Source organism: Borostomias antarcticus (assembly GCF_949987555.1).
Source record: "Borostomias antarcticus genome assembly, chromosome: 7".
Taxonomy (NCBI): Eukaryota; Metazoa; Chordata; class Actinopteri; order Stomiiformes; family Stomiidae; genus Borostomias; species Borostomias antarcticus.
In genome coordinates this window covers 1,702,533-1,730,506 of record NC_140240.1, presented here as the reverse complement: position 1 = coordinate 1,730,506, position 27,974 = coordinate 1,702,533, and the positions used below count along the sequence as shown (strand labels likewise).

General features: G+C 47.4%; 1 protein-coding gene across 1 annotated transcript; it reads right to left on the bottom strand.

The window, feature by feature from the left end:
• On the bottom strand, positions 1-26,182 carry LOC311311053 (SPRY domain-containing protein 3-like). Its single transcript, XM_084440676.1, has 11 exons — positions 26,098-26,182; positions 25,662-25,820; positions 24,067-24,142; positions 21,573-21,697; positions 20,979-21,114; positions 20,600-20,788; positions 8,754-8,903; positions 4,033-4,090; positions 1,824-1,943; positions 1,522-1,649; positions 1-984 (listed from the first exon to the last, which is right to left on the bottom strand). The coding sequence occupies exons 2-11, from the start codon at positions 25,787-25,789 to the stop codon at positions 850-852; spliced, it is 1,245 nt and encodes a 414-aa protein (XP_084296802.1). The 5' UTR covers positions 25,790-25,820; positions 26,098-26,182; the 3' UTR covers positions 1-849.
• Between the last annotated feature and the right edge of the window lie 1,792 nt (positions 26,183-27,974).

Below are 27,974 nucleotides of genomic sequence, written 5' to 3'. Positions count from 1 at the left end.
AACATTGCATACATGTGCATAATTTTAGACACATACAGTATATTCATATCAATGTAGTATTCATATCATGAATGTAAGATCTTCCCTTTTGAAATTATAAAATGATGTCGACATACTGATGGTATACAGTTCTGTTACAAAGGATGAATCAAAACAAAATGATAAGGAAATAGCTTCATCAATTCCATTATTATATTCCATTTAAACTGCCAAAAAGAAACCAGAAGAGCAGAAGTCTAGACATGCAACACAGAAGCCTCTTATATACCTGTAGTGTATCATGACACCATATAAATTATTTATAAAGTGCTCGTGATCGAAGTATATGGCATCGTCATAGTTGTAGAAAATATGCATCGTAGTTTATACAGTCATTTTGATTTTGGCATATACCTGAGAGTCGTAATTCTTGGCTCCTGGTTAGCGTTTCAGCATTTGAATTCAATCCCTCCCACAACAGTCCTAACTTAAAAGACCGCCTGATAGATGCTTAAGACCTCTGATTGGTCCAGACATCTCCCTTCAAACCCTTTCTAGGAGTTCTTAGAAGACTAAATTAAGTAATTTTCTTTAGGCACCCATGCAGTACAATATTAACTTAACATATCGGATGTACACTCATTCTTCCCATGTGTTTTATATTCTTATGATATGAGAAACCATGACAAGGCCATTGAGGTGTGACTGTCCAAATGACACGCTGCGTCCGGGTCTGATGTGGACACAGATTTCAGAGTGTTGACTCCAAATCTCCTCCAACATCGTCCCAGACATGCGAACAAGCAACTCCGGCTTCTCATCCCTCTTTTTTTGTTGTTCCTCATCCGGTCTTCTCTTGGGGTTTAGGGTTTAGCCGCTGAGGGGATGCAGGTCGACCCGGACCTTCTCCCCGCTGCTCATCATGCCGATGGTGGGATAGAAGCCCCCTGCCGGCACCCCCACCTCCCTCCGGCCCACCACCTTCCCATTCCGGGTGAAAAACACCTGTTCAGACACCAGGGGGCCACAGTGAGACAGCGTTCACACACAAGGTTTTACTGGGAAAAAAAACATCTTATCCACCAGATATACCGCTCCTACACACTAACACCGTGTCCTAATTGCTTGCGACGCGAGCAACAGAACGCAACATCGCAAGCTTGCTGTCCTAACTAAAACCGTTAAATTCCCTGTTCTGTTACGTCATTTGTCTACATTCCCAACTGAAGACAGTTAAAGAACGAACGCCTGTCAACGCGAGCGACAGGAGGAAAATAGGAACAGGGCGAGCGTCTAAAGGGCAGTTAAAACGTTGTGCCGCGTCGCTCGCGTCCAGTTAGGACATAACAATAGAAAACAAAGCAATGGAACGCATTTTGTCGCTGACACTCGCTCGACGGCACGTCGTTTTAACTGCCCTTTTGACGCTCACCCTGTTCCTATTTTCCTCCTGTCGCTCGCGTTGACGACACGGTGTTAGGACACGGTGTCACACCAAGGCACATTTCCCCCGAGACGATGAAGAGATACGCCGTCACTCACCATAACCTTCCTGCCCTCCCGTTCCACCTCCTCCCCCTCCTCTTCCTCCTCTTCATCATTCATGTACAGGTCGTTCTGAACACGGCGTTGCTTGGGCCGCACCTCCTGCTCTCCGTCGTCACTGTCGTCTGAGGACGCAACAGTCAAGAAGACGGGCATACCCACGGACAGCAGGGAAAAGACAGATGATTAAAATAGGACATGTAGAGCAATGTCCGCCATATCAAATCACCACTCTCAACCAATGGCATTGTTCATGTTTGCTGAATGAGGGTGATTTAGTCCAGAATGTGGCGCCTCACCTCCACTGTCCAGGATGTAGTCACGGGGGAACATGATGCCGCAGCCCATGACGTCCCCCTCAAAACAGCGAGGACCAAAGGGGTCCCCCACCCCACTCCCCTGGAACATCTTCCCATCATCTGAGAGAGAGAGAGAGAGAGAGAGAGAGAGAGAGAGAGAATCTAAATTCTCAGCATTTCATAACACGAGCTCGTGTGATAACAATGGCATTTCTGCTGCAAATCACATCATCTTGTGATTGAAACAAGCTCCGCTTGTCCTCATGTCAACCTCGCCCATATATGTGACTGAGCCATGAGGGGGAGTCTGAGGACATCTGGGAGGAAGGAGACACGTTCTCATCGTTAGTGTGAATAGGAAGAGAGACACACGGGTGTATCCCATGGAAGAGAGAGATACGGGTGTATCCCATGGAAGAGAGAGATACGGGTGTATCCCATGGAAGAGAGAGATACGGGTGTATCCCATGGAAGAGAGAGATACGGGTGTATCCCATGGAAGAGAGAGATACGGGTGTATCCCATGGAAGAGAGAGATACGGGTGTATCCCATGGAAGAGAGAGATACGGGTGTATCCCATGGAAGAGAGAGATACGGGTGTATCCCATGGAAGAGAGAGACGCGGGTGTATCCCATGGAAGAGAGAGACGCGGGTGTATCCCATGGAAGAGAGAGACGCGGGTGTATCCCATGGAAGAGAGAGATACGGGTGTATCCCATGGAAGAGAGAGACACGGGTGTATCCCATGGAAGAGAGACGCGGGTGTATCCCATGGAAGAGAGAGATACGGGTGTATCCCATGGAAGAGAGAGTTAGGGTGTATCCCATGGAAGAGAGAGATACGGGTGTATCCCATGGAAGAGAGAGATACGGGTGTATCCCATGGAAGAGAGATACGGGTGTATCCCATGGAAGAGAGAGACAGGGGTGTATCCCATGGAAGAGAGAGATACGGGTGTATCCCATGGAAGAGAGAGATACGGGTGTATCCCATGGAAGAGAGAGATACGGGTGTATCCCATGGAAGAGAGAGATACGGGTGTATCCCATGGAAGAGAGAGATACGGGTGTATCCCATGGAAGAGAGAGATACGGGTGTATCCCATGGAAGAGAGAGAGACGGGTGTATCCCATGGAACACGGCATGGAACAGATGAAACACACAGGGAGCTCACTAGGTGGGAATCAGAACAGCAGCCTTACCCCTAACCCTTATCCCTAACCCTTACACCTAACCCTAACCCTTATCCCTAACCCCTAACCCTAACCCTAACCCTTACCCCTATCCCTAACCCTTATCCCTTATCCCTTATCCCTTACCCCTAACCCTAACCCTTATCCCTTATCCCTTACCCCTAACCCTAACCCTAACCCTTATCCCTTATCCCTTACCCCTAACCCTTATCCCTAACCCTTACACCTAACCCTAACCCTTATCCCTAACCCCTAACCCTAACCCTAACCCTTACCCCTATCCCTAACCCTTATCCCTAGAGAGCAACATGCTTCTGGAGGGGGCAGGGCACCATACATGTTTGAGTTGGAGAACTCTGCTCTCTCTCTCTTCTCTCTCTCTCTACCTTGTCTCACTCTATAGGTAAGTCCAGGGCAACCCTGTGCGTTTGAGTTGGAGAACTCTGCTCTCTCTTCTCTCTCTCTCTCGTCTCTCTCTACCTTGTCTCACTCTATAGGTAAGTCCAGGGCAACCCAGCGTGTTTGAGTTGGACGTTTTATTTATTTATTTTGTTCTTTTCCATCTCCTGCCATCGCTCTATATGCTAGCCAATGGCAACACGGTCGTCAGGGTGAGAGAATCTGGGACATATTTAACTCTAGGAGTGTCTTGAGTGCTTTCCTTGATGTGGCCTTAAGGTTAGACCACAATGCAAACCATAAACAAGAATGTTTACCTCATTTTTGTTATTAGAGGTTAGCGCCACAGCAGCCTCACAACCGTGGGATGGTACGCAAGCGCAGTCGTACACTTCTCAGACAGACAGACAGACAGGCAGGCAGGCAGGCAGACAGACAGACAGGCAGACAGACAGACAGACAGACAGACAGACAGACAGACAGACAGACAGACAGACAGACAGAGAGACAGAGACAGACAGAGACAGACAGAGACAGACAGAGACAGACATGCATGTCCGCAGCAGCAGGACATACAGGTGACAGATGCAGTTGAAGAAGTGACAGGTGCTCACCTGCATGGTAGGCTATCGAGCCTCGGCTCCAGCCTGGGTGTCTGTTCTTGGGGTAGTCCTATGAAGGAAAAGGTAAACGCAGTCAATAAAAAAAAAACAATGGAGGGGTGTGTGTGTGTGTGTGGGTGTCTTTTCCAGGTAACAGAAGTTTCCTTGTCTTTCACCATCCCTGCATAAAGCGGCTACAGAGCCCCAGGTGAGGTGATCAAACGAGGTTCCTATGAAAAGGCCCATGGTTGTTCCAGATAACATCTGACGATGAGTCACACTTAATGGGCGCCATCCCAGCCAGGGTGCACCCTGCCCATTAGCCCAGACAACTCAAGTCTTGCCGGGCAGATAAATGTATCCCTACCCTAGTAAATTCACTGAGCTGTGGTTTTAACACAAACCGCTCCAGCTCTTCACTACCCCCCCCGCCTACTTCACTCTTATCTGCTACATGTCTCTGCTGACAGATTATTAAACAGTGTCTGGCCTTTTGCAGCCACCACAGTGAGTCACGTCACTGACGATCCTAGTAGTTAGGGGGGCGGTTTAGCCCAAGGTCACACTTAGGGTTGCAAAGGGGTGGAAAATTTCCGGTAAATTTCCAAAAACTTTCCGTAAATTTACCATGGTAATTTAAGCTCGGGAATTTTTAAAATTGTGATTTTTTTGTAGCCTATTTCACAGCTTTTTTCTAATTTATTCCTGTTAATTCCCATAAATTCCCACTAATTCCCATGGAAAGTTTCCAACTTTGAATATTTCCAGAATTCTGCGACCCTAGTCACACTACACAACTTTCAAGGTTGTCAGGTCACAGTACTGCACATATTTTACGATTGTCTAACTATCTTGAAGTGGTGGCAGGTTTCATGACTGGCGAGAGGGTCACACATTACAAAATGTTCCATGGGGAGGAATCCCCCACAAGTCGGTCTGGTCTCCAAACTACATTTAACAATTTTCCCCTTGGGGAAGTAGGCTAGCTGACAATCTACCCAACTATCTCTCTGAAAACACGTGAGAAGACTGCCCTGTAGATGTTGTTGTGTTGTGTTTTCAAAATAAAAATACATCACAAAAAACACTTGAGAAGTGATGCTTCCAAAAATGGACGAATAAGCTCTAAGTAGGCGAGAATGGCTGAGGAGATGAGCGCAGAGAGAGTTAGAGGTAAATAAATACTTATTATATGTAATAATAGTAGCTGCCTGCTCGTACAGTGGCGTGCCAAGGACATGTTTGTGCTTTGTTGTGGTTACAGATAACTGAAAAGCTTGTGTGTGTGCCAGTTTATTCTTGAGAGAAAATATTATTGTGCCCCCCCCCAGAAAATGATAAGATGACAAGACAAGAAGAAGGTTCTGGAAGCTGCTGGGGCAGCAGAGGACTTTCATTTCACTAGTTTGTCCCAAACAGGTCCAGATATTTAACCTGCTACATGTAGTTGGATGCAACTCATCAGGGACTTTCAGATTGCGTCGTAAACGGTTCACACTAATGATCCATGCTCACAGGAGCGGTTCACACTAACGATCCGAGCGGTTCACACTAATGATCCGTACTCACAGGAGTGGTTCACACTAACGATCCGTACTCACAGGAGTGGTTCACACTAACAATCCGTACTCACAGGAGTGGTTCACACTAACGATCCATACTCACAGGAGTGGTTCACACTAACAATCCGTACTCACAGGAGTGGTTCACACTAACGATCCGTACTCACAGGAGTGGTTCACACTAACAATCCGTACTCACAGGAGTGGTTCACACTAACGATCCGTACTCACAGGAGTGGTTCACACTAACAATCCGTACTCACAGGAGTGGTTCACACTAACGATCCGTACTCACAGGAGTGGTTCACACTAACGATCCGTACTCACAGGAGTGGTTCACACTAACGATCCGTACTCACAGGAGAGGTTCACACTAACGATCCGTGCTCACAGGAGCGGTTCACACTAACGATCCGTACTCACAGGAGCGGTTCACACTAACGATCCGTACTCACAGGAGCGGTTCACACTAACGATCCATGCTAACAGGAGCGGTTCACACTAATGATCCGTGCTCACAGGAGTGGTTCACACTAACGATCCATGCTAACAGGAGCGGTTCACACTAACAATCCGTACTCACGCTACTTGCTACGATTGGCGTCCGAGCTGGGGCTTTTGTTTGCGTATTTTAATTTTTTTTACTAGTCGACAAGTGGGAAATCGTTGTAGTGCAGCTAAAATCATGTAGCGTGACCTTGGGATAGCGGCAAGCATCATTAGCTCATCACTGATGAAACTGCTTTATCCAAACACTGATGCCAGTCTAAGAGCAACATCTCCTAGGAATGGTGTCATCCGAGCTGAGCTCACGGCAGCCCCAGTCTGAGTGCTGGCACTGCTCTCTGTGCTGCGCTGTAACAAAGACATCTAGTGTGGAGCCGTCAGGTAAGAGCCCAGGCCCACTCCCACTGAGGGAGGGGGGCGGGGGGGGGGGGTGCCTGTGTATCAGTGTAAGCCCCTATGACCACAGCTCTACTGGCAGGCTGGTGGAGAGATGAGACAGCGACAGCAAATAGAGATGGTGAGATAGTTGGTGAGATAGAGGAGGTGAGATTCTAAATACAGACTTGGAGAGATGTTGGCGCACGGTAGAGTGTGAGGTGTGAAAAAAGATAACCGAACTGGGAGACGAAGATGAAAGATGAAGGCATGAAAGACGGGGAGATTAGAGATTAGAGTGACGCATCCCAATCGCTCCGTTATCCATTACAGAGCAGTCACAGTTGACGGCTTAACCTGGGTGACGTATGCCTTAGTGAGATGCTTTGTAATGGCTCAGTGCAGCGAGGCCATGAGAGCATGCCTGGCTGGCCCTGGTTGGAGGTGGACAGGCTTTGTCTGCAAGGCCATGAGAGCATGCCAGGCTGGACATGGTTGGAGGTGGACAGGCTCTGCCTGTAAGGCTATGAGAGGATGCCTGGCTGGATCTGGTTGGGGGTGGGCAGGCTTTAACCTCAGGAATGAGAGACTGAAGGATTTACAATGGCCCCCCCAGAACCACAGACTTCTTCAGAAAACAATTCCCGGATTACAATCAGTCAAATGACGGTTGTGTTCTCTGGCCCCGTGTACCCCCAGGGCCCCGCCTGTCTGCTGCACACTGACTATTACATTTAATATGTTGCTGCGCAGACTAACATATGTAGTCCTTGCGAGAATTGTAATCAAATCATCAAATACCTGACACCGTATCTAAAGTATTTAAAAGTAGGAGATCTTATTGACATTAAACGTGCGGATTCCCATGTTGATTAAATCCTGGCTGCCATATCTGGTTCAATGTCTCTGTTGTGGAAATATTCATTTGACAAGTCATCTCTTGCTGACAAGTGGACAAGTTTCCACAATATGGATCATTTCATTTCTCTCATCTTATCAATTATGATGAGACGGCAATGGAATGAGTCTAAATTCATTTGGATATCAACCATACCTTGCCCGAGGAGCGAAACTCTTACTAAACTTTGTTTATAATAATACCTTCCTGTGTGTTGTTAGGATATCAGTTACAGAAAGAGAAAAAGAGGGAGAGAGAGGGGGGGGGGGCAGAGAGACAGAGTGTGTGTGTGTGTGTGTAGGTCAGTGGATGTGGTTGGATGCCTCAGTGTACTAGCATGTTAGCACTATACGTTAGCATGTAAATAGGACAGCTCTCTGCCTCAGTGTACTAGCATGTTAGCACGGTATGTTAGCATGTAAATAGGACAGCTCTCTGCCTCAGTGTACTAGCATGTTAGCACGGTATGTTAGCATGTAAATAGGACAGCTCTCTGCCTCAGTGTACTAGCATGTTAGCACGGTATGTTAGCATGTAAATAGGACAGGTCTCTGCCCTCAGTGTACTAGCATGTTAGCATAGTACATTAGCATGTAAATGGGACAGCTAGTCTTCTCTATGGAAAACCAAACGAGGGGTTCAAATAAGACTATTTATTCTGTTTGCTTTTTCCTTCATGGTCATCCATCACTCACAGTGGAAACAGTGAGGGAAGCAGGGGAGGAAGAGAAGGAGGCGGAGCAGGAGGGGAGGATTTTCAAGGACGGACAAATGACCACCGTTGTTTCATTTTTTTCTTTATAGCGGTGCAATGTCATCCCAGTATTGGCTTCGAATGAGGATAACAGAGGGTGAAAATGATGTTATTTGATTGAACTGTACTGATTATGATGATGATGGCTAGTAGGATGAAGCTTTTACCCTCTGTGCCAGCCCCAGGGTTAGGGTTAGGGTTAGGTGAGGTTCTTACCCTGCGTGCCAGCCCCAGGGTTAGGGTTAGGGTTAGGTGAGGTTCTTACCCTGCGTGCCAGCCCCAGGGTTAGGGTTAGGTGAGGTTCTTACCCTGCGTGCCAGGGTTAGGGTTAGGTGAGGCCAGCCCCAGGGTTAGGGTTAGGTGAGTCTCTTACCCTGCGTGCCAGGATTAGGGTCAGGGTTAGGGTTAGGTGAGGCCAGCCCCAGGGTTAGGGTTAGGTGAGGTTCTTACCCTGCGTGCCAGGGTTAGGGTCAGGGTTAGGGTTGGGTGCGGTTCTTACCCTGCGTGCCAGGGTTAGGGTCAGGGTTAGGGTTAGGGTTGGGTGCGGTTCTTACCCTGCGTGCCAGCCCCAGGGTTAGGGTTAGGTGAGGCCAGGGTTAGGGTTAGGGTCAGGGTTAGGGTTAGGTGCGGTTCTTACCCTTCGTGCCAGCCCCAGGGCGATGTAACACTTCTCTCCTGCGTCGGTGATCTCCAGCTCGTAGTAGTGGCAGCGCGTGCTGAGGGGCCGGCGGGCCTGCGCCAGGCCCACGTCCACGATGCTCTTCCCCTTCCCCACATACTCCAGCAGCTGGGAGGAGAGGAACAGCCATGATACACTCACCTCTGAGCCTCATCTGTCTGCAATATCAATCAATCAAAGCTTTATTTGTATAGCGCATTTCATACCCAGAGGCAACACAATGCGCTTTACAGAGAACAAGGGAGGTGGGCATACGACCCACTCTCTACATATTCCAGAGGGAAGCAAAAAAAACAGTAATCACCCGGGGGCCAGATAAGTGAGCTGTAAAAATTCTTCCCTGACCCCTCTCAACAAGGCGATCGAGTATGACATCACTAAACCAACTCTACACCGTCACATCAGTCTCATACACGAGACACAGCCTGCTCCTCAAGGGAGGTTGGCGGGAACAGAGAGTAGATGTGAAGGTGTCCACGGTTTATAAGTAGCTCAGTTGGTAGAGCGGGTCGTTCAGTGATCGAAGGGTCAGGGGTTCGAATCCCAGCTCCGACTGTCCACATGTCGAAGTGTGCTTGAGCAAGACACCTAACCCCAAATTGCTCCCAATGAGCAGGTTGGCACCTTGCATGGCAGCTACCGCCATTGGTGTGTGAATGTGTGTGTGAATGGGTAAATGAGAGGCCATTGTAAAGCGCTTTGAGTGCCGCTAAGGTGGAAAAGCGCTATATAAGTGCAGTTAATTTACCATTTACCATTTAAGTAGTCATCTATCCATTCAGCTTACACCACAGTGTTCAGACCTCCAGAGATGAGGGTCTCTGATTGCTACCAGACCGGTGGGACAGCGACCACCTGACCTCCCCTGGGCGCCGCAGCCCAACACTGTAATCGTCCAATGAGAACAGTGCTCTCGGGTTGATGCTCTGTGGCTTGTGTTGACAGAGACGGCCGACTGGTCAGGGTTAATAGGGTTAGGGACAATTTCACCTCCGTAACGGACCGTAACAGCATCGCCATCATCCTCCAGATGACCAAACAAGGGAGCCGATAGGTCAAAGGTCATATTCTCTGTGCCATCTCAACGAGACACCACAAAACACACACACACACACACACACACAATTTTCAGTGTGTAAGTGGGCTTCTCCACACAAACGAATGAGCTCATAACCTGGCTGTACTTGCTTGACAGTTAGCTCACTAAGAACCAATAGTTCCTCTAAAACGACCCAGATAAGTCATGGGTACTGACAAGCTTCCAGAGAACCATGGTTCCCACATAAAACAAATACTTGAGAAGGTGGAAAAACTATTATTCTACTAAAAAAAATTGTCATGGTGCTGGCAAGAGGAGGGTTAGTTTGTGTGAGGCTACACCATGGGTGACCTTCTCCTCTGCCCCAAATACAAGGGGGTAGACACGCGCCTACTCCTAACCCTACCCTGTCAACGGAGCGCAAGGGGAAAATATATCATTATTATTACTTTACCTCAACCTGTCAACGCCACCCTTTTCACTTTCCTCTCCATAAATTAAAGACTTAACACTCTCTGCATCCCTGTAGCTCCTTCTCTTACCCTCCTCTCTCCCTCTCTTCCCTTCCTCTCTCCCTCCCTTTCCTCCTCCCTCTCTTCTCTCTCTCCCTCCCTCCCTCTCTTCTCTCTCTCCCTCCCTCTCTCTCCCTCCCTCCCTCCCTCTCAGCAAACCCCTGACTTTCACCTCTCATCCAAAGAAAAAACAATTCTACTGTATAATAACTTTTTACTGTTCTGCTTTCAAAGTCGTTCTTTCCTCGTATCACTCATCATCCTGGCTTCTTTGATGAGCAGAGATGACTGCTTGTTGTCTGATGCTGAGTAACAGAAGAGGTGTGTGTGTGGGTGGGGGGTGTGTGTGTGTGTGGGGGGGGGGGAGGTCACTGATTTACTGGCCCTCCCTGTAGCCATCAGCGGGATCCGGTGGGTGTGATGACAGAACCTTAAATCTCTCACTCTGATCCTCATTATGGGTAGGTAAGGGGTGTGGGTGTGTGTGTGTGTGTGTGTGTGTTTAGTAGGGGCAGAAGGGTTCTGCTAATGATGGGTAAGGATGTATTTGTTGACTTGCTGCCCTGACAACAGTTGAAGTAAGAGGGGCGAGCAGGGGTCATGTTTTTGATGTATTTGTCCCTAACCCCTAACCCCTAACCTCTAACCCCTAACCCTAACATGGAACTCCTTTACTGATGGGATTCGTCTCCTTGCTCAATCCTTCTTTAACATCCACTGTGTTCCATTTGCATAGTTTTTCCAACAAATATTTTGAACCAACCACACCGCTTCACAATTAAAAACCAAAAAAGTAACTTGCGAAATGAGACAATAAATGGCATATATAAGCTACACAACGGCCAATCACCGTGACAAACACATATAATAGGCCTAATATTATAATATAATGACCGGAATTTCTAACGGAAACCGGAAACTTATGACAAAGCAAACTGTTTAGGTTATATTATATTTAACCTGAGAAATCTGTCATTTTTGATCAGACTATGCACTTTGACAAGCACATTAAGTCCCTGACCGGTACACGTTCTTTCCACCTAAGAAACATTGCAAAACAAGACCTATTGTATCTCACTCTGATACAATGAAATGATTATCCATGCCTTTGTCTCATCACGCCTGGATTATTGTAATCCTCTTTTTACGTGCCTCTGCAAAGCATCCTGGGACAGCCTCCAGCTGGTCCAGCAAAGCATCCTGGGACCGCCTCCAGCTGGTCCAGCAAAGCATCCTGGGACAGCCTCCAGCTGGTCCAGCAAAGCATCCTGGGACCGCCTCCAGCTGGTCCAGCAAAGCATCCTGGGACCGCCTCCAGCTGGTCCAGCAAAGCATCCTGGGACCGCCTCCAGCTGGTCCAGCAAAGCATCCTGGGACCGCCTCCAGCTGGTCCAGCAAAGCATCCTGGGACCGCCTCCAGCTGGTCCAGCAAAGCATCCTGGGACCGCCTCCAGCTGGTCCAGCAAAGCATCCTGGGACCGCCTCCAGCTGGTCCAGCAAAGCATCCTGGGACCGCCTCCAGCTGGTCCAGCAAAGCATCCTGGGACCGCCTCCAGCTGGTCCAGAATGCCGCCGCCAGGCTGTTGACCCGGTCCAGTAGGACTTCTCATATTACTCCTATCCTGGCCTCCTTGCACTGGCTTCCAGATCATTTTAGGATCCTGTTCAAGGTTCTTGTAATTACATATAGAACCCTGCATGGTCAGGTCTGTATATCTGTCTGACCTGCTCCATGTACATGCTCCCAGCAGGTCACTGAGGTCAGCTGACCAGGCTCTGCTGGTTGTCCCTTGCACCGGGCTTAAAGTCGCAATGAAATGAAAAAAGCATTCTGTCCCATTTTGGTTCACATAATTGGTCATAGTGTTCAACTATTCAACGATGTATGCAAAAAATTTTACAAAATTCTACTTTTGTTGTAATCTTATATCAAAGTATATAATTTCTTACTTCCTGGAAAACGGTCACGTGCAATGACGACAACAGGTACCTTAGATTTTAGGCCAATAATCTCACGACATCCACCCGTCCATCAACGCTATCCTTCTATCAAATCTGTCTAAAGTTCTTAAAACCCGTCCACTTGTCAATGTTGCAATCAAATTCCTCTAAACATATGTCCCACCCTCATAGCTTGTTTGCGTCGTAAATACGTCAAACTACGGAAGTTAGATGATCTCAAACGTTCGTTTCAGTGCAACTTTAAGACCAGAGGTGACAGAGCCTTTGAGTCTGTGACACCTAGATTGTGGAACGCTCTTCCTCAGGACTTGAGAGCTGCGGCCTCTGTGGGAATATTTAAGAAGCAGCTAAAGAAGCTTCTGTTTAGACAGGCGTTTGTTTAATTCATTTGACTGTATGTTTATGGCTGTTGTCCTGTTTCCTGTGTTTAATTTTGTTGATTCTTTGTATGCATTTTAACCTGTGTGAAGCACTTTGTGAGTCCTCTCTGTGAGAAGTGCTATATAAATAAAATGTACTTACTTACTGTATATGACAAGGTAAATACAGTTAATATAAATTCCCCCCAAACCCTGTTAATTCCAATGAATTACCATTAATTCCCGTTAATTCCCATGAAAACGTTCAAATTTGAATATTCCCGGAATTTTGCAACCGTCGTGCGGACGATCGTCACATTTCTATTACGATGTATCAGACGTGGTGTAAGAAAGCTCATTTTTAAACCAGCAAAAATCTGCTCTTTCTCATACATGGGGGGGGGATAAAACAATATCCCTGTCTGTTTTTCTTTCCCGTGTGTTTGTGCAGAGTCGTCTCTGAGCGTAAGTGCAGGTAACACCTGCCCTGTCCGGGTTTCTGACGAGCTGCCATAAATCTGTCTGTCTGTCGTGTCTGTTGAGGCGTCAGCCTGACAGAGCCTCGCTGTCCCTGGTGAACGCCCAGCCATTACCAGAGCCAATAAGCTCCTCCCCTGGGCAGGTGTGGGGCAGAGCGGCCTCTGAGGAGACGGCCTGGCAGGCAGCAGCGATGCGGGGCCTGGCTCGGTGCTAAGCCCCTCGGGCAGTGTGTTTCCGACACACACGCGCACACACACACGCACACACACAGACACAGACACACACACACACATCACACACACACACACAATCTCCCTGGGCTGCACACCACTGCACTGCAGACATGTGGGAGAGACGGTTTCATCATCCGTCCCAGAACCCCATGGGGCAGCGTGGTGTCGACAGCGTCATGGTATCCGTCCCAGAACCCCATGGGGCAGCGTGGTGTCGACAGCGTCATGGTACAGTATGTCACCACCTTTTAATACAATAACGCTTTTAAACAGCTTAAGGCTCCATTAAGGCCTAAAGACCCGGTTTGAAGCTCCGCTGGAGACAACACACACACACACACACACACACACACACACACACACACACACACACACAATGAGCACACTCACAACAACACACATACACACATACACAATGAGCACACTCACAACAACACACACACACACACACACACACATACACAATGAGCACACTCACAACAACACACATACACAATGAGCACACTCACAACAACACACACACACAATGAGCACACTCACATCAACACACATACACAATGAGCACACTCACAACAACACACATACACAATGAGCACACTCACAACTACACACACACACAATGAGCACACTCACAACTACACACACACACAATGAGCACACTCACAACTACACACATACACAATGAGCACAGTCACAACACACATGCACAAAGCATAATGAGCACACTCACAAGCTCACAGCCTACGCACAAGCACATCAAATAAATGTACACTCTTATGATAGTTCTATTTAGTGGATTGTTGCACAGGGTATTATTGTGTCATTGTATTACTGGTGACTGTGAACTGTATATTACTGTATCCTTACTGGTGACCTAGTGCTGGGTTTAAAAAATCGATTCATCGATTCTGAATCAAATGATTCCGAATCGATTCATGAATCCCAAAATCGATTTTATTTTATGAATGAATGAATAAATTATTGTATTTAATGAATGAATGAATAAATGAAGGCATGAATAGTTCATTAATTAATTCAATGATTCATTCATTCATTCATTTTTGAGAATCAGTATAGATACCCAGCCCTAGTATTGATGTGTTGCATAACTTGGCAGTCGTGTAATTAAGGTTACAGCTAAAAAAAACAAAACAGGTTTTAGTAACACTAACCGAATCGATATTGAATCGAATCGTGATAATCGATTCTGAACCTTGTGAATCGGAATCGAATCTTGAAATTCGACTCGATACCCAGCCCTACTGGTGAGTGACAGATACACCAGCCTTTGTATTTGTTCCTTCCAGACCCCACCCATGCCTCCCTGTACACCGACTTTCTAGAAACTACCAAGAGTTTCCTGCCTCCACGCTTACTACTTTCAATAAACCTTACAAAAGAAAATTCAATTTCAATAACTTTTTCATGCACTCCCACTAAAATTCTCAAGGATTTACAATCTGTCTTGTTTGAAAGGCAAATATTGAAGACTGAACAATAGCTATGCACTGAAAATGGATTTGGATGGAATGTCCCCTTTAAGAGACTTGAGACAGACAGACAGACAGACAGACAGACAGACAGACAGACAGACAGACAGACAGACAGAGAGGAGATACTAGGCTGTCTGTTCGACCGCAAATTGATATTTGTTGTGTTAATGTCTCTACTATCCTATGGTGAGAGATTTTCCAGTATGTAGCCTAAATGAGCCGCTAGACACTCTGACTTTGCGCAAATTGTTGGCAGCTGAAACAGGTTGCTAATGAAACAAGCCCAAGGCAAACTAAATGCATGGTAGTCATAATAAATAATGATATCTCTAGCAAACTAAATGCATGGTAGTCATAATAAATAATGATAATTCTAGCTGTTTGACCAAGTCACGGTTTTCGTATTAAGAGGAGAGAGAACAAAAAAGGAATCCAACCAGCTAGATTCTACTCGCTCTGGTAAATAAACAAATTCAGTCACACTGGACAGAGAAGTGGTCGCTATTTAGTGACCATTAGCAACCAATTTAGTCGCACTCTGGATCCCTGGACAGAGAGATGGACTTTTTCCACATACTTTCGTATCTGTCTGGCAGGGATATTTGGTGAACATTTCCTGAAAAGTCTAATCATATACTCCACAACAATTTCACATGATGTGGAGATTTGGGGCACACAGCTCTAAGATCCCATGCCAGCGTCCATTTTCACTTCCCCCAGCCTAAACCTGCCCTGGGATTCTTGGCAGCTTCCTCCACGTAGGGAGTGTGTGTGAGTGTGAGGGGTAAGGGGCTGGACCCGTGGTGGTGAAGGCAGTGGGCTGGTATGGGTGGGAGGGGGCTGGTATGGGTGGGAGGCTGGATGATGGACAGGGCTGGACCCGTGGTGGTGAAGGCAGTGGGCTGGTGTGGGTGGGTGGGGGCTGGTATGGGTGGGAGGGGGCTGGTATGGGTGGGAGGGGGCTGGTATGGGTGGGGGGGGGCTGGTATGGGTGGGAGGGGGCTGGTATGGGTGGGAGGGGGCTAGTAGGGGATGGGTGGGAGTCTGGATGATGGACAGGGCTGGGCCTGTCGTGGTGAAGGCAGTGGGCTGGTAGGGGTGGGTGGGGGCTGGTATGGGTGGGAGGGGCTGGTATGGGTGGGTGGGGGCTGGTATGGGTGGGAGGGGGCTGGTATGGGTGGGAGGGGCTGGTATGGGTGGGTGGGGGCTGGTATGGGTGGGAGGGGGCTGGTATGGGTGGGAGGCTGGATGATGGACAGGGCTGGGCCTGTCGTGGTGAAGGCAGTGGGCTGGTTTGGGTGGGAGGGGGCTGGTATGGGTGGGAGGGGGCTGGTATGGGTGGGAGGCTGGATGATGGACAGGGCTGGGCCTGTCGTGGTGAAGGCAGTGGGCTGGTATGGGTGGGTGGCTGGATGATGGACAGGGTTTCTGGGCGTTGTCCTGACACGGAAGCAGGACAGGGGCGTATTTGTGGAAGTCAGGGGCAATTAAAAGTGAAGGAGGTATGCAGGTTAGCCGTGCCTGCCCCTCGGCCATTCAGCTGCACTCACTCACCCCCCCCCCCCCCCACCTCCCCTCCACCCCCCAACCCCAAGTCAGACACAGGGCTCTCAGTCTCATGGCTACCTCCAGACAGACCCCCCATCCCCCTACCACACGTACATACTATACACACACACTATAGGGGAGGGGGGACCAACACACACTCATACTGTACGCACACTTCCCTTCATCATAAATCTACATCAGAACTAAGAGAGAGACTACAGAGAAAAGGAAAGACGTTGCTGAAGTCGCTGGTGTGTATGAGACCCCCCGCAAACCCCCTAGCTCCTAACCCCCACCTCCTTCACACTCCCGGCTCCACCGTAACCTGTGGCCAATATCAAGCGCACCCAAACACAACCGAAACTGATGTCGTATTCCTTTGGCAGTTGGACAGAATCGAGCACGTAGTCATGCATCTGTCTACTTCCTCCCTCCTGAACAATGAAAGTACAGTTACTGTACGGCAGGTCTGACACAACGCTGCCCATCTCTACGTGACTCGAGACACGTCTCATCTCATTCCAATAATGAACAAAAAAAACTTGCTGTGGAAAACAAGAAACTCACAGCTGCTCCACAAACGGTCTAATCTTCCGATCTTCAGCGTGAGGTGAGTGGTTATAAATAGCGCCATGTGTGGAGCGAGGGCAGGTTTTCTGTCCTGTGTTGTGGTGAACCCACCCTGTGTCCCCGCATGATCTGCTCCACTGACCCCTGTCCAACCGCTGTGGGTAAGTGTATCTGTGCATTTGAACGCAGATCTAAAGACCCCAAACAAACAGAGCTGGACACCACCTGGTCTCAGAGTCAGGTCCCTGAACACCAGGCCTCATGTTAGGAAGATAGATCAGAACAGCAGGCCTCATGTTAGGAAGAGAGATCAGAACAGCAGGCCTCATGTTAGGAAGAGAGATCAGAACAGCAGGCCTCATGTTAGGAAGAGAGAACAGAACACCAGGCCTCATATGATAGGAAGAGAGATCAGAACAGCAGGCCTCATGTTAGGAAGATAGATCAGAACAGCAGGCCTCATGTTAGGAAGAGAGATCAGAACAGCAGGCCTCATGTTAGGAAGAGAGATCAGAACAGCAGGCCTCATGTTAGGAAGAGAGATCAGAACAGCAGGCCTCATGTTAGGAAGAGAGATCAGAACAGCAGGCCTCATGTTAGGAAGAGAGAACAGAACAGCAGGCCTCATGTTAGGAAGAGAGATCAGAACAGCAGGCCTCATGTTAGGAAGAGAGACCAGAACAGCAGGCCTCATGTTAGGAAGAGAGACCAGAACAGCAGGCCTCATGTTAGGAAGAGAGATCAGAACAGCAGGCCTCATGTTAGGAAGAGAGATCAGAACAGCAGGCCTCGTGTTAGGAAGAGAGATCAGAACAGCAGGCCTCATGTTAGGAAGAGAGATGAGAACAGCAGGCCTCATGTTAGGAAGAGAGATCAGAACAGCAGGCCTCATGTTAGGAAGAGAGATCAGAACAGCAGGCCTCATGATAGGAAGAGAGATCAGAACAGCAGGCCTCATGATAGGAAGAGAGATCAGAACAGCAGGCCTTATGTTAGGAAGATAGATCAGAACAGCAGGCCTCATGTTAGGAAGAGAGATCAGAACAGCAGGCCTCATGTTAGGAAGAGAGATCAGAACAGCAGGCCTCATGTTAGGAAGAGAGATCAGAACAGCAGGCCTCATGTTAGGAAGAGAGATCAGAACAGCAGGCCTCATGTTAGGAAGAGAGATCAGAACAGCAGGCCTCATGTTAGGAAGAGAGATCAGAACAGCAGGCCTCATGTTAGGAAGAGAGATCAGAACAGCAGGCCTCATGTTAGGAAGATAGATCAGAACAGCAGGCCTCATGTTAGGAAGAGAGATCAGAACAGCAGGCCTCATGTTAGGAAGAGAGACCTGGAACACTGGAAGACACTGTTCCTGGACCAATCAGAAGACACTGCTCCTGGACCAATCAGAAGACATTGTTCCTGGACCAATCAGGAAGCGCTGTGGTTTTCTCTGACTGTATGCATCCAATTAGGCCTGGAGTTGCCAGGAAACCAATGCTGGTATTTATAACAGCCATGCAAACACCATCAATCACCAGTGAATTAAAGGAGTAGTAGAGGGAAAATGCATGTTTAGCCCTGTTTTAAAGGAGTAGTAGAGGGAAAATGCATGTTTAGCCCTGTTTTAAGGTTACTTATGATCATATACAATGGTGCAGATCAAAACGTTGACAAAACTAGCACTTTTGAGAAAGTCTGATAATTGCTCTACCACCGTTTAGGTCAGACAATGGATGTGGATGGGCACCTTGAAAAATCTTTCAAAAACATGTTAAACTCTCGATTTCAAAGACAAGAAACTCATATGTGAAAATATGTTGAAAAACTACAATCACAATAAAACAAATTCAGATTCTGATTGAAAATGTGAACTATAAGAAAACATGCAAACAATGTGCCTGATAGTCAGGCTGTTGTCATTTTTACATTAAAGCAAAATCTCTAAAGAGAGCATTCCAAGCCCAAGAGCCCCGTCTGTCACCTAAAGACCATGTGGTCCTCTACAGGTGTGCTGTTCCCAGGTGTGCTGGGGAGATACACGAATCCTGCCTGCCCACAACCAGCAGAGCCTGCAGCAAACATACCAGCACCACCAGGTCTCTGCCCACAACCAGCAGAGCCTGCAGCAAACATACCAGCACCACCAGGTCTCTGCTCACAACCAGCAGAGCCTGCAGCAAACATACCAGCACCACCGAGTCTCTGCCCACAACCAGCAGAGCCTGCAGCAAACATACCAGCACCACCGAGTCTCTGCCCACAACCAGCAGAGCCTGCAGCAAACATACCAGCACCACCAGGTCCCTGCCCACAACCAGCAGAGCCTGCAGCAAACATACCAGCACCACCGAGTCTCTGCCCACAACCAGCAGAGCCTGCAGCAAACATACCAGCACCACCGAGTCTCTGCTCACAACCAGCAGAGCCTGCAGCAAACATACCAGCACCACCAGGTCTCTGCTCACAACCAGCAGAGCCTGCAGCAAACATACCAGCACCACCAGGTCTCTGCTCACAACCAGCAGAGCCTGCAGCAAACATACCAGCACCACCGAGTCCCTGCTCACAACCAGCAGAGCCTGCAGCAAACATACCAGCACCACCAGGTCTCTGCTCACAACCAGCAGAGCCTGCAGCAAACATACCAGCACCACCAGGTCCCTGCTCACAACCAGCAGAGCCTGCAGCAAACATACCAGCACCACCAGGTCTCTGCCCACAACCAGCAGAGCCTGCAGCAAACATACCAGCACCACCAGGTCTCTGCCCACAACCAGCAGAGCCTGCAGCAAACATACCAGCACCACCGAGTCCCTGCTCACAACCAGCAGAGCCTGCAGCAAACATACCAGCACCACCGAGTCTCTGCTCACAGTTACCAACACAGACATCAACACTGGAACCCAGGGAGGACGAGACATCCATCCAAAAACATCTCTAAAACAAACACTCTCTCTGTCTCTTTGCTTCCTAGGATAGAGGCACAAGCCATGTTTCCATCCACTTCTCAATCGAATTGTGTGAGGGTCGCTAAAAATATGAATGCGAATAAAGCCGGTGAACGTGCGTTTCCGTCTAGAGCTTTAAATCGGATAAAGCATTTATCAAAAAAGACTTTTACCGAACAAGAGAAAATCCGATGAGATCGACAGTACACACTTTTTGTTGATTTTCATGATTTTTAATCGAATTTTACTGTTTCCATAAGGCATTTTTAATTCGATATAACTTAATTCGCATAAAATGTGAGGATGGAAACATGGCTACTGTTATGTAACCATGTAACTACTCTGTAAGTGACTGAGTGTGTAACCGAGTGAAACAGAGTCCTTGTGAGTCCTGAGTACATAGCGAGTTGTTGGTTAAACTCACTCCACTAGTTTAAATGCCATACGCCCACGCCAACGAAGAGCTATCTTTTCATCGGTGTAGCTGGTTAAAACAGTGTCTGTCCAAAAGGAGATCCGGGTTCGAACCCCACCTCTGGGCAAGCATAAACGTATGGGCAGCATAAACGCATGGGCAGTAGAAACATATGGGCAGCATAAACGCATGGGCAGTAGAAACGCATGGGCTACACGTGGGTAGTGTGTTATTTCTTCTTCTCAAAGCCTTACCGTGCCAGTGACCCTGACATCGTGCAGACGGCCCCACTCATCCTCATGGCTGTCCACCATCATCAGTCCGTCCTCCTCCTCCGTCCCCCACTCTGCCTGCAGGTCTAGCTGCACCTCCTCCCCCAGCGAGTGCATTCCCACGGCGGGGTAGAGAGCGTCCGGAGACCCCGGGACCACCACCGTACCCACCTGGACACAAACACAAATACTGCTTTCAAACAGGTGGGCCAACCTATAGGTCTGGACTACAAAGGTGTTCATACAAACGTGCCAATATCAAAGTGAGGTGATTTCTTGAGTTTGCGTGTGTGTGTGTGTGTGTGTGTGTGCGTGTGCGTGTGTAGTAGTACAACGAGAGTGGGTCAATAAGGATTCGTACTTCTTTGCCGTTCTTGGTGAAGAACACGGTTGTCTGTCCGTTCTCTAACGACTCCAGGAAAATCCCACAGCCTATCCGGTCGCCACGGTGACATTTCGGCCCAAACTGCTGTCCGACAGTGTTGCCGTTATAAAGCCTGTAAAACAGCAGAGGGTGAGGTTGTTGTTGTTATACAGCCTGTAAAACAGCAGAGGGTGAGGTTGTTGTTGTTGTTGTTGTTATACAGCCTGTAAAACAGCAGAGGGTGAGGTTGTTGTTGTTATACAGCCTGTAAAACAGCAGTGAGCGGGTCGTTCAATGATCGAAGGGTCAGTGGTTCGAATCCCAGCTCCGACTGTCCACATGTCGAAGTGTCCTTGAGCAAGACACCTAACCCCAAATTGCTCCCAATGAGCAGGTTAGCACCTTGCATGGCAGCTACCGCCATTGGTGTGTGAATGTGTGTGTGTATGGGTGAATGAGAGGCCATTGTAAAGCGCTTTGAGTGCTGCTAAGGTGGAAAAGCGCTATATAAGTGCAGTCCATTTACAATTGAATATACAGAACATGTAGAGTGGGTTTCAACTCTTGTTAGCACAGGGGCACAACACCTACTTGCCGTCATCAGCATGGTAAGCCACGGAGTGTGGGAGCCAGCCGGGCTGGTGGTCCAGCTTGTAGTACAGAGGCACCAGGCCAACAGCTATCATCCCCCGCACTCCGGTATCAACGATGGTCACCTGAAAACACGGCAGAGCATCATCGTGGTGGTCGACAGTCAGAGAAACATCCTTCTAAATGTAGAATAGGAAAAAGGTCCCCCTTCATATTTCCTTGCGGGGGTGGCAGACACCTGTGACTGAAGTACACACTTCACTACTAATGGCGATTAATTATGACATCATCCCCGGGGAGGGGCTAATCCTGGATGAAGTGCAATCAGAACACTGACAGGTCTGGAGCTGGGAGAAGGGAAACCATTTTGTCTTTCTCCATGACCTCACTGCCAGTCCCTGGAGTGTCTCGCTGTTCTGTTCTGTTGTCATTCTGTCACATGTCCTACGTATCCTGGGATGTAGAGCAGGGGTTTGGGCAAGGTAGGATGGATGGATGAACGGGTTAACCTCACCTACCTGATCCGGAAACATGTGCTGAGGAATTTACTTATAGGTGGCCGGTTTTAAACGCTCCCTTTACAAAAATGGTCAAAGCCTCAAAAGCCAAAGCCGCTTAATGCTAAATACAAGCAGGGTGGACAAAGCTACATGTGTTGTTACTGTACATGATTGATGAATGACATCAGTGTTTTGGCAATGAGTCATGAAAGATTAGATAATTTAAGACAATGAGTCATGAAAGATTAGATAATTTAAGACAATGTGTCAAAAATAGAAAAGCCAAATAAAAAGGGGGGAAATAACTACAGTGTGTGTTTCATAAACATGGTGGTGTTTTATTCATGTTAAGGTGTGTCATTCCTTAAAAGTGGAATATGATTTCCCTTGCATGACAGTTAAAGAAGGCGTAGGCATGCAGTGAGACGCTTACGGTGTCTGGCCAGCCCAATCAATCCTCCAACGCCAAAGACCGGCTCAGGACTCCTTCTCTCTACCTCCAGACCAGGAATACCATCATGAGGCCAATACTACCCAGCAGCCTCTCCCTATCCCTCATGTCCGGCCAAGGCCTCCTTTCCTGTGCTTTCCCAAAACCCAGGACTTCTTTTATGAGCCTGCTGTCTTTATGATTTAGTCTGGAGGGAGCGGTATTTTAAAAAAGCTACTGATGAACTGAGGGGTTATGTTACACGCCACAGTCTTTGCAACTGTAAAAATACAATGTTTGATCCATTTGTCAGATAATTTGTTCAAATGTGAGTGGGATCCAAAGAAAACATTCTTTAGGCTGGTCTCTGCGAACTATTTTTACTTGAACATGTCAGCTAAATTTAGCAGCTGCGCAGCCCTTTGAGGACAGAGCAGCTAATGAAGAGGGTGTGACTTGTGATGGAATCAGGCGCATGATGGTCTTGAACCAACGGTCTTTAACTGTCAGAAATCACACAGGCCATCGAGACTAGGGACGGGGATCAAAACACCGGTCCAAAAGGACCCGGTTCCAAATTTCTCAAGACCCGGTAATCAATAAGGTCGGAGCTTATCAGGTCTGCTATCGAGCCTACAGCCGAGTGACCATTTTAACCGGGACAATCAAAAGTGTAGGCTGGGCTACTGCACGTTCATGCAAGCGCACAAGTAGACATATAGAATTCTCAAGCACCAAAACCAGGAGTTTTCATTCAGAATGATACAAGTATTTCAGTTTCAGCATCATGCACAGCTTCCCAGCAAGCAATTGGTCTGCACACACTCGGCTACACTTTTAGTCTTGTAGGTAGGAATGCCGACGTAAAAATCATATTAACTTGATAAATGTCATGTGAACACTGTTAACAAGCATCACATTATGTTGTGGTTAAAACCAGTGAATGTTGAAAATGAGTGTTCTACAGATATTTCTCGGTACAACCGGCTTGACACGGGCAGTCGGGACGTCTGGTCACCCACATTATACATCCTGTCCGATCGTGGTGCACAAACATATGATTGATAAAGTTTTTGAATTCAATTGAATTGCATGCCAACCGCTGTTAATTTTATTGCCTTGCACACTCGTTCACAAGTTTGCTTGTTGAGAAAATGGCCGAGCGTGCAAAACGGTCAAGTGCTTGCAAAACCAGTTCTGTTAAACATGTATTGCCGTCCGTCTCGTTTTTCCCATAGAAAAGTATGGATAGTGGTATCAATAATGACCCGGATCATTAAGCAGACTCGATAACGGTATCAATATCAATACAAATTAATGATCCCCATCCCTAAACAAATACAAATAAAGCTTTGATTGATTGATTGATTGATAAACGAGACTGAGGTAGCAAGAGAGGATTCTGGGAGCCACTGTTACACAACAGTGTCACATTTGGGAAACTGAAATCCAGATAAAAGTATAGTACTGTGTCATGTAAAACAATTAACATAAATCACATGAATTAAGATGAACCACAAAGTTGTGGACACCTACAACAATCCTGTATAATTAATGACCTTACCTCAAAATAGCTGTTTCCTTTTGATAGCGGCCTAGGGGCCACATAGCACCCAACTTCATCAGAGTTGCCTTGGTAACTATATGTGAAAGAACAGTGTTTTAATTGATCTGTATGCAACCATAGTTATTTCAGGAATTTCTAGGTCAAAACCACAAGATGCTGCTGACAGGACAGAGAGGAGAGGGTTCTGAGGGTGTGAATGATTCCTCAAAAATATTTCCTTGAATGTGTACTCGTTCACTTGTCTCAGATATGAGGTGACTGCATGGGTACATTCTGTCCTCGTATTAACGCTAGGGTAAGGTGAGGTTAGGGCTAGGTTAGGCTAAGGTGAGGTTAGGGCTAGGTTAGGCTAAGGTGAGGTTAGGGTTAGGGCTAGGTTAGGCTAAGGTGAGGTTAGGGTTAGGGCTAGGTCAGGCTAAAGTGAGGTTAGGGCTAGGGCTAGGTTAGGCTAAGGTGAGGTTAGGGTTAGGGCTAGGTTAGGCTAAGGTAAAGTTAGGGTTAGGGCTAGGTTAGGCTAAGGAGAGGTTAGGGTTAGGGTTAGGTTAGGGCTAGGTTAGGCTAAGGTGAGGTTAGGGTTAGGGCTAGGTTAGGGCTAGGTTAGGCTAAGGAGAGGTTAGGGTTGGGGCTAGGTTAGGGTTAGGGCTAGGTTAGGGTTAGGGCTAGGTTAGGCTAAGGTGAGGTTAGGGTTAGGGCTAGGTTAGGCTAAGGTGAGGTTAGGGTTAGGGCTAGGTTAGGCTAAGGTGAGGTTAGGGCTAGGTTAGGCTAAGGTGAGGTTAGGGTTAGGGCTAGGTTAGGCTAAGGTGAGGTTAGGGTTAGGGCTAGGTTAGGCTAAGGTGAGGTTAGGGTTAGGGCTAGGTTAGGGCTAGGTTAGGCTAAGGTGAGGTTAGGGTTAGGGCTAGGTTAGGCTAAGGTGAGGTTAGGGTTAGGGCTAGGTTAGGGCTAGGTTAGGCTAAGGTGAGGTTAGGGTTAGGGCTAGGTTAGGCTAAGGAGAGGTTAGGGTTAGGGCTAGGTTAGGGCTAGGTTAAGCCTAGGTTAGGGCTAGGTTAGGGCTAGGTTAGGGCTAGGTTAGGGTTAGGGCTAGGTTAGGTTAGGGCTAGGTTAGGGTTAGGGCTAGGTTAGGTTAGGGCAAGGTTAGGGCTAGGTTAGGTTAGGTTAGGGCTAGGTTAGGGTTAGGGCTAGGTTAGGCTAAGGTGAGGTTAGGGCTAGGTTAGTCTAAGGTGAGGTTAGGGTTAGGTTAGGGTTAGGTTAGGCTAAGGTGAGGTTAGGGTTAGGGCTAGGTTAGGCTAAGGTGAGGTTAGGGCTAGGTTAGTCTAAGGTGAGGTTAGGGCTAGGTTAGGTTAGGGTTAGGGCTAGGTTAGGGTTAGGTTAGGGTTAGGGCTAGGTTAGTCTAAGGTGAGGTTAGGGTTGGGGCTAGGTTAGGCTTAGGTGAGGTTAGGGTTAGGGCTAGGTTAGGGCTAGGTTAGGGTTAGGGCTAGGTTAGTCTAAGGTGAGGTTAGGGTTGGGGCTAGGTTAGGCTTAGGTGAGGTTAGGGTTAGGGCTAGGTTAGGGTTAGGGCTAGGTTAGGGTTAGGTTAGGGTTAGGTGTCCCCTCACCTGAGCACGTCCCCGTGTCTGAGCATCCTCTTGAAGCGCTCCCGGTACCGGACGGCCCGCACCTCCCGGATCTCCCGGATCCTCCTCCTCCAGTTCAGGAAGCGGTAGTGGAGGTTGATGTCGTCCATTACCTCGCTAGCTAGCTGCCTAGCTAACTAACTAACACGCAAGAACGAACAATTATGTGTTAAACTACTTTTTAACACACCTTACAGCTATAATATGAAGAATGGCTGATTGTTTATTGTAATGGAAAAAGACAAATTCAACAACCTGAGTGCCAAAACTAGCTAATGCTAACTAGCTAGCTAGCTAACGATATCACTAATATCATCTGTCATTTGAATTTTGCTCGACTAGCTATTCGTAAGAACACAACAGCACACAGAGACCACGATTACAATCATTAAAAACCCATATACCGAAAGTTACCCACCGTATATTTGGGCAACTGTCTGAATTTGTAGCCACATTCGGTCGTTGTTGTTGACAGATGTCTAGTTTGCGACCTCACTGTAAACAACAACCCGCAGAGGGGAATGGCGCTTGTTAATGACATCATGTTACAATCACGCCGCGTCATTTTTTTCCCCAACCAACTTCTGCCATAACCACGCCCCCGCGAGTTTTCATTGGACAACCCTAACCCTAACCCTATCCCTATCCCTAACCCTAACCCTATCCCTATCCCTATCCCTAACCCTAACCCTAACCCTAACCCTAACCCTAACCCTAACCCAATGAAAACTCGCGGGGGCGTGGTTATGGCAGAAGTTTGTTGGTAAAAAAATCACGCCCACGCCAGACTGAGCCAATCCGGGCACTCCGGCCAATACAACTTTTTTTAACTTTATTAGGCATTAACGTTATGCTTTTAACATTTTTGTGTTTACAGATAACAGTCCATTGTTGAAATATACATCTAACGTGATGTTGGTGGTGATGTGATCGTAGGCTACCAGAGACAGTGAATTTATAAATGTCAATTATTTTTAGGGTTCGAATGGTCGAAGGGTGAATGAACCAATTGACTATGTATGTTAGTTCTGGCACATTGCTTGGAATATTTTTGACTATGAAACATGGGAATTGAACACCTTTCTAGGCCATGTATTTGGAACATAAGACAGTCAGCCAGCAAATGTTGCTTGCAGTTATGTAGACAATTGGTTGCCAGATTGGCTACAGCTTCAAATAGCAGCTCTGATAGCCTAAGTCCTTTTAGGAAGGTGGTCTCCCCACGTACACCCGCATTCTAGTCCAATATGACACACACATGGAGGAATGTATTTCCTGTGATGGAAGAATTAATCACAGATCTCGGCCTTAGTCATCTTCCGGTTGAATGGAGCGGCTGCACCCTTTCAGTTTGATCAAAGTCTCATGGGTTTTATGTTTTTTTGTGTGTTTTTTTTACATTAGTCATTTTTTAAAAATTTCATCATGCACTGTCACGTGAACTCTTTTATGCTCATTATTTGTAATTCTAATCTACGTCATGGCAACTGCACGTGCAAAATTCATATGGGGCATTCAGCTATGGGTGTGGCATTCAGCTACCTGCTTTATGTAGGCCGCATTCCAATGTATCTGACTGTCACAAAGACTAAAGGGAGGTGAAAGCAGTATAAAGACTGATGCAAGGTTTCACACAGATTACTATGTCAGCTGCCCAATATCACAACACAGCAGCCTCCCATGCACAGCAGTTCACTTTCCGATCCAGCCACTTCCTTCTGGTCGGAGAGACACCCCAAAATCAGAACAAAAAGTAATGTATTAGTATGGCAATAACTCACAACGTGCACTAGTCATGGGGAGTCTGGGGGGACATATGGACTAGGGGGTGTGGAAGACGTAGACTAAGGGATGTGGAACATATGGACTAGTCTATTCCACATCCCCTATAATCCCTGTCACGGGAACACAGTCTCCCATGATTGGATGGAATGTGTAGATGAGGATCAACTTGATAGACTGCTAGACTACAGACAGTAAACTTCCTGTCCGGGAACCTTGAACTGTCTAGCTACGTACCTACTGTAGGACTGGAATGAGGAACTGGTTAGTGCTAAGTCACTACTGTATAAGGACAAACAATGACAAGAATTCCAATGTACCTGTACATGTAGTGGTTATATATGGCAAATTTAACTTTCTATTCTATGTGTTTTTGGAATTTCCCCATTGGGGATTAGTAGGGGGATTCATATAGTTCTATCTATCTATCTATCTATCTATCTATCTATCTATCTATCTATCTATCTATCTATCTATCTATCTATCTAGTACTATCTATCTATCTATCTATCT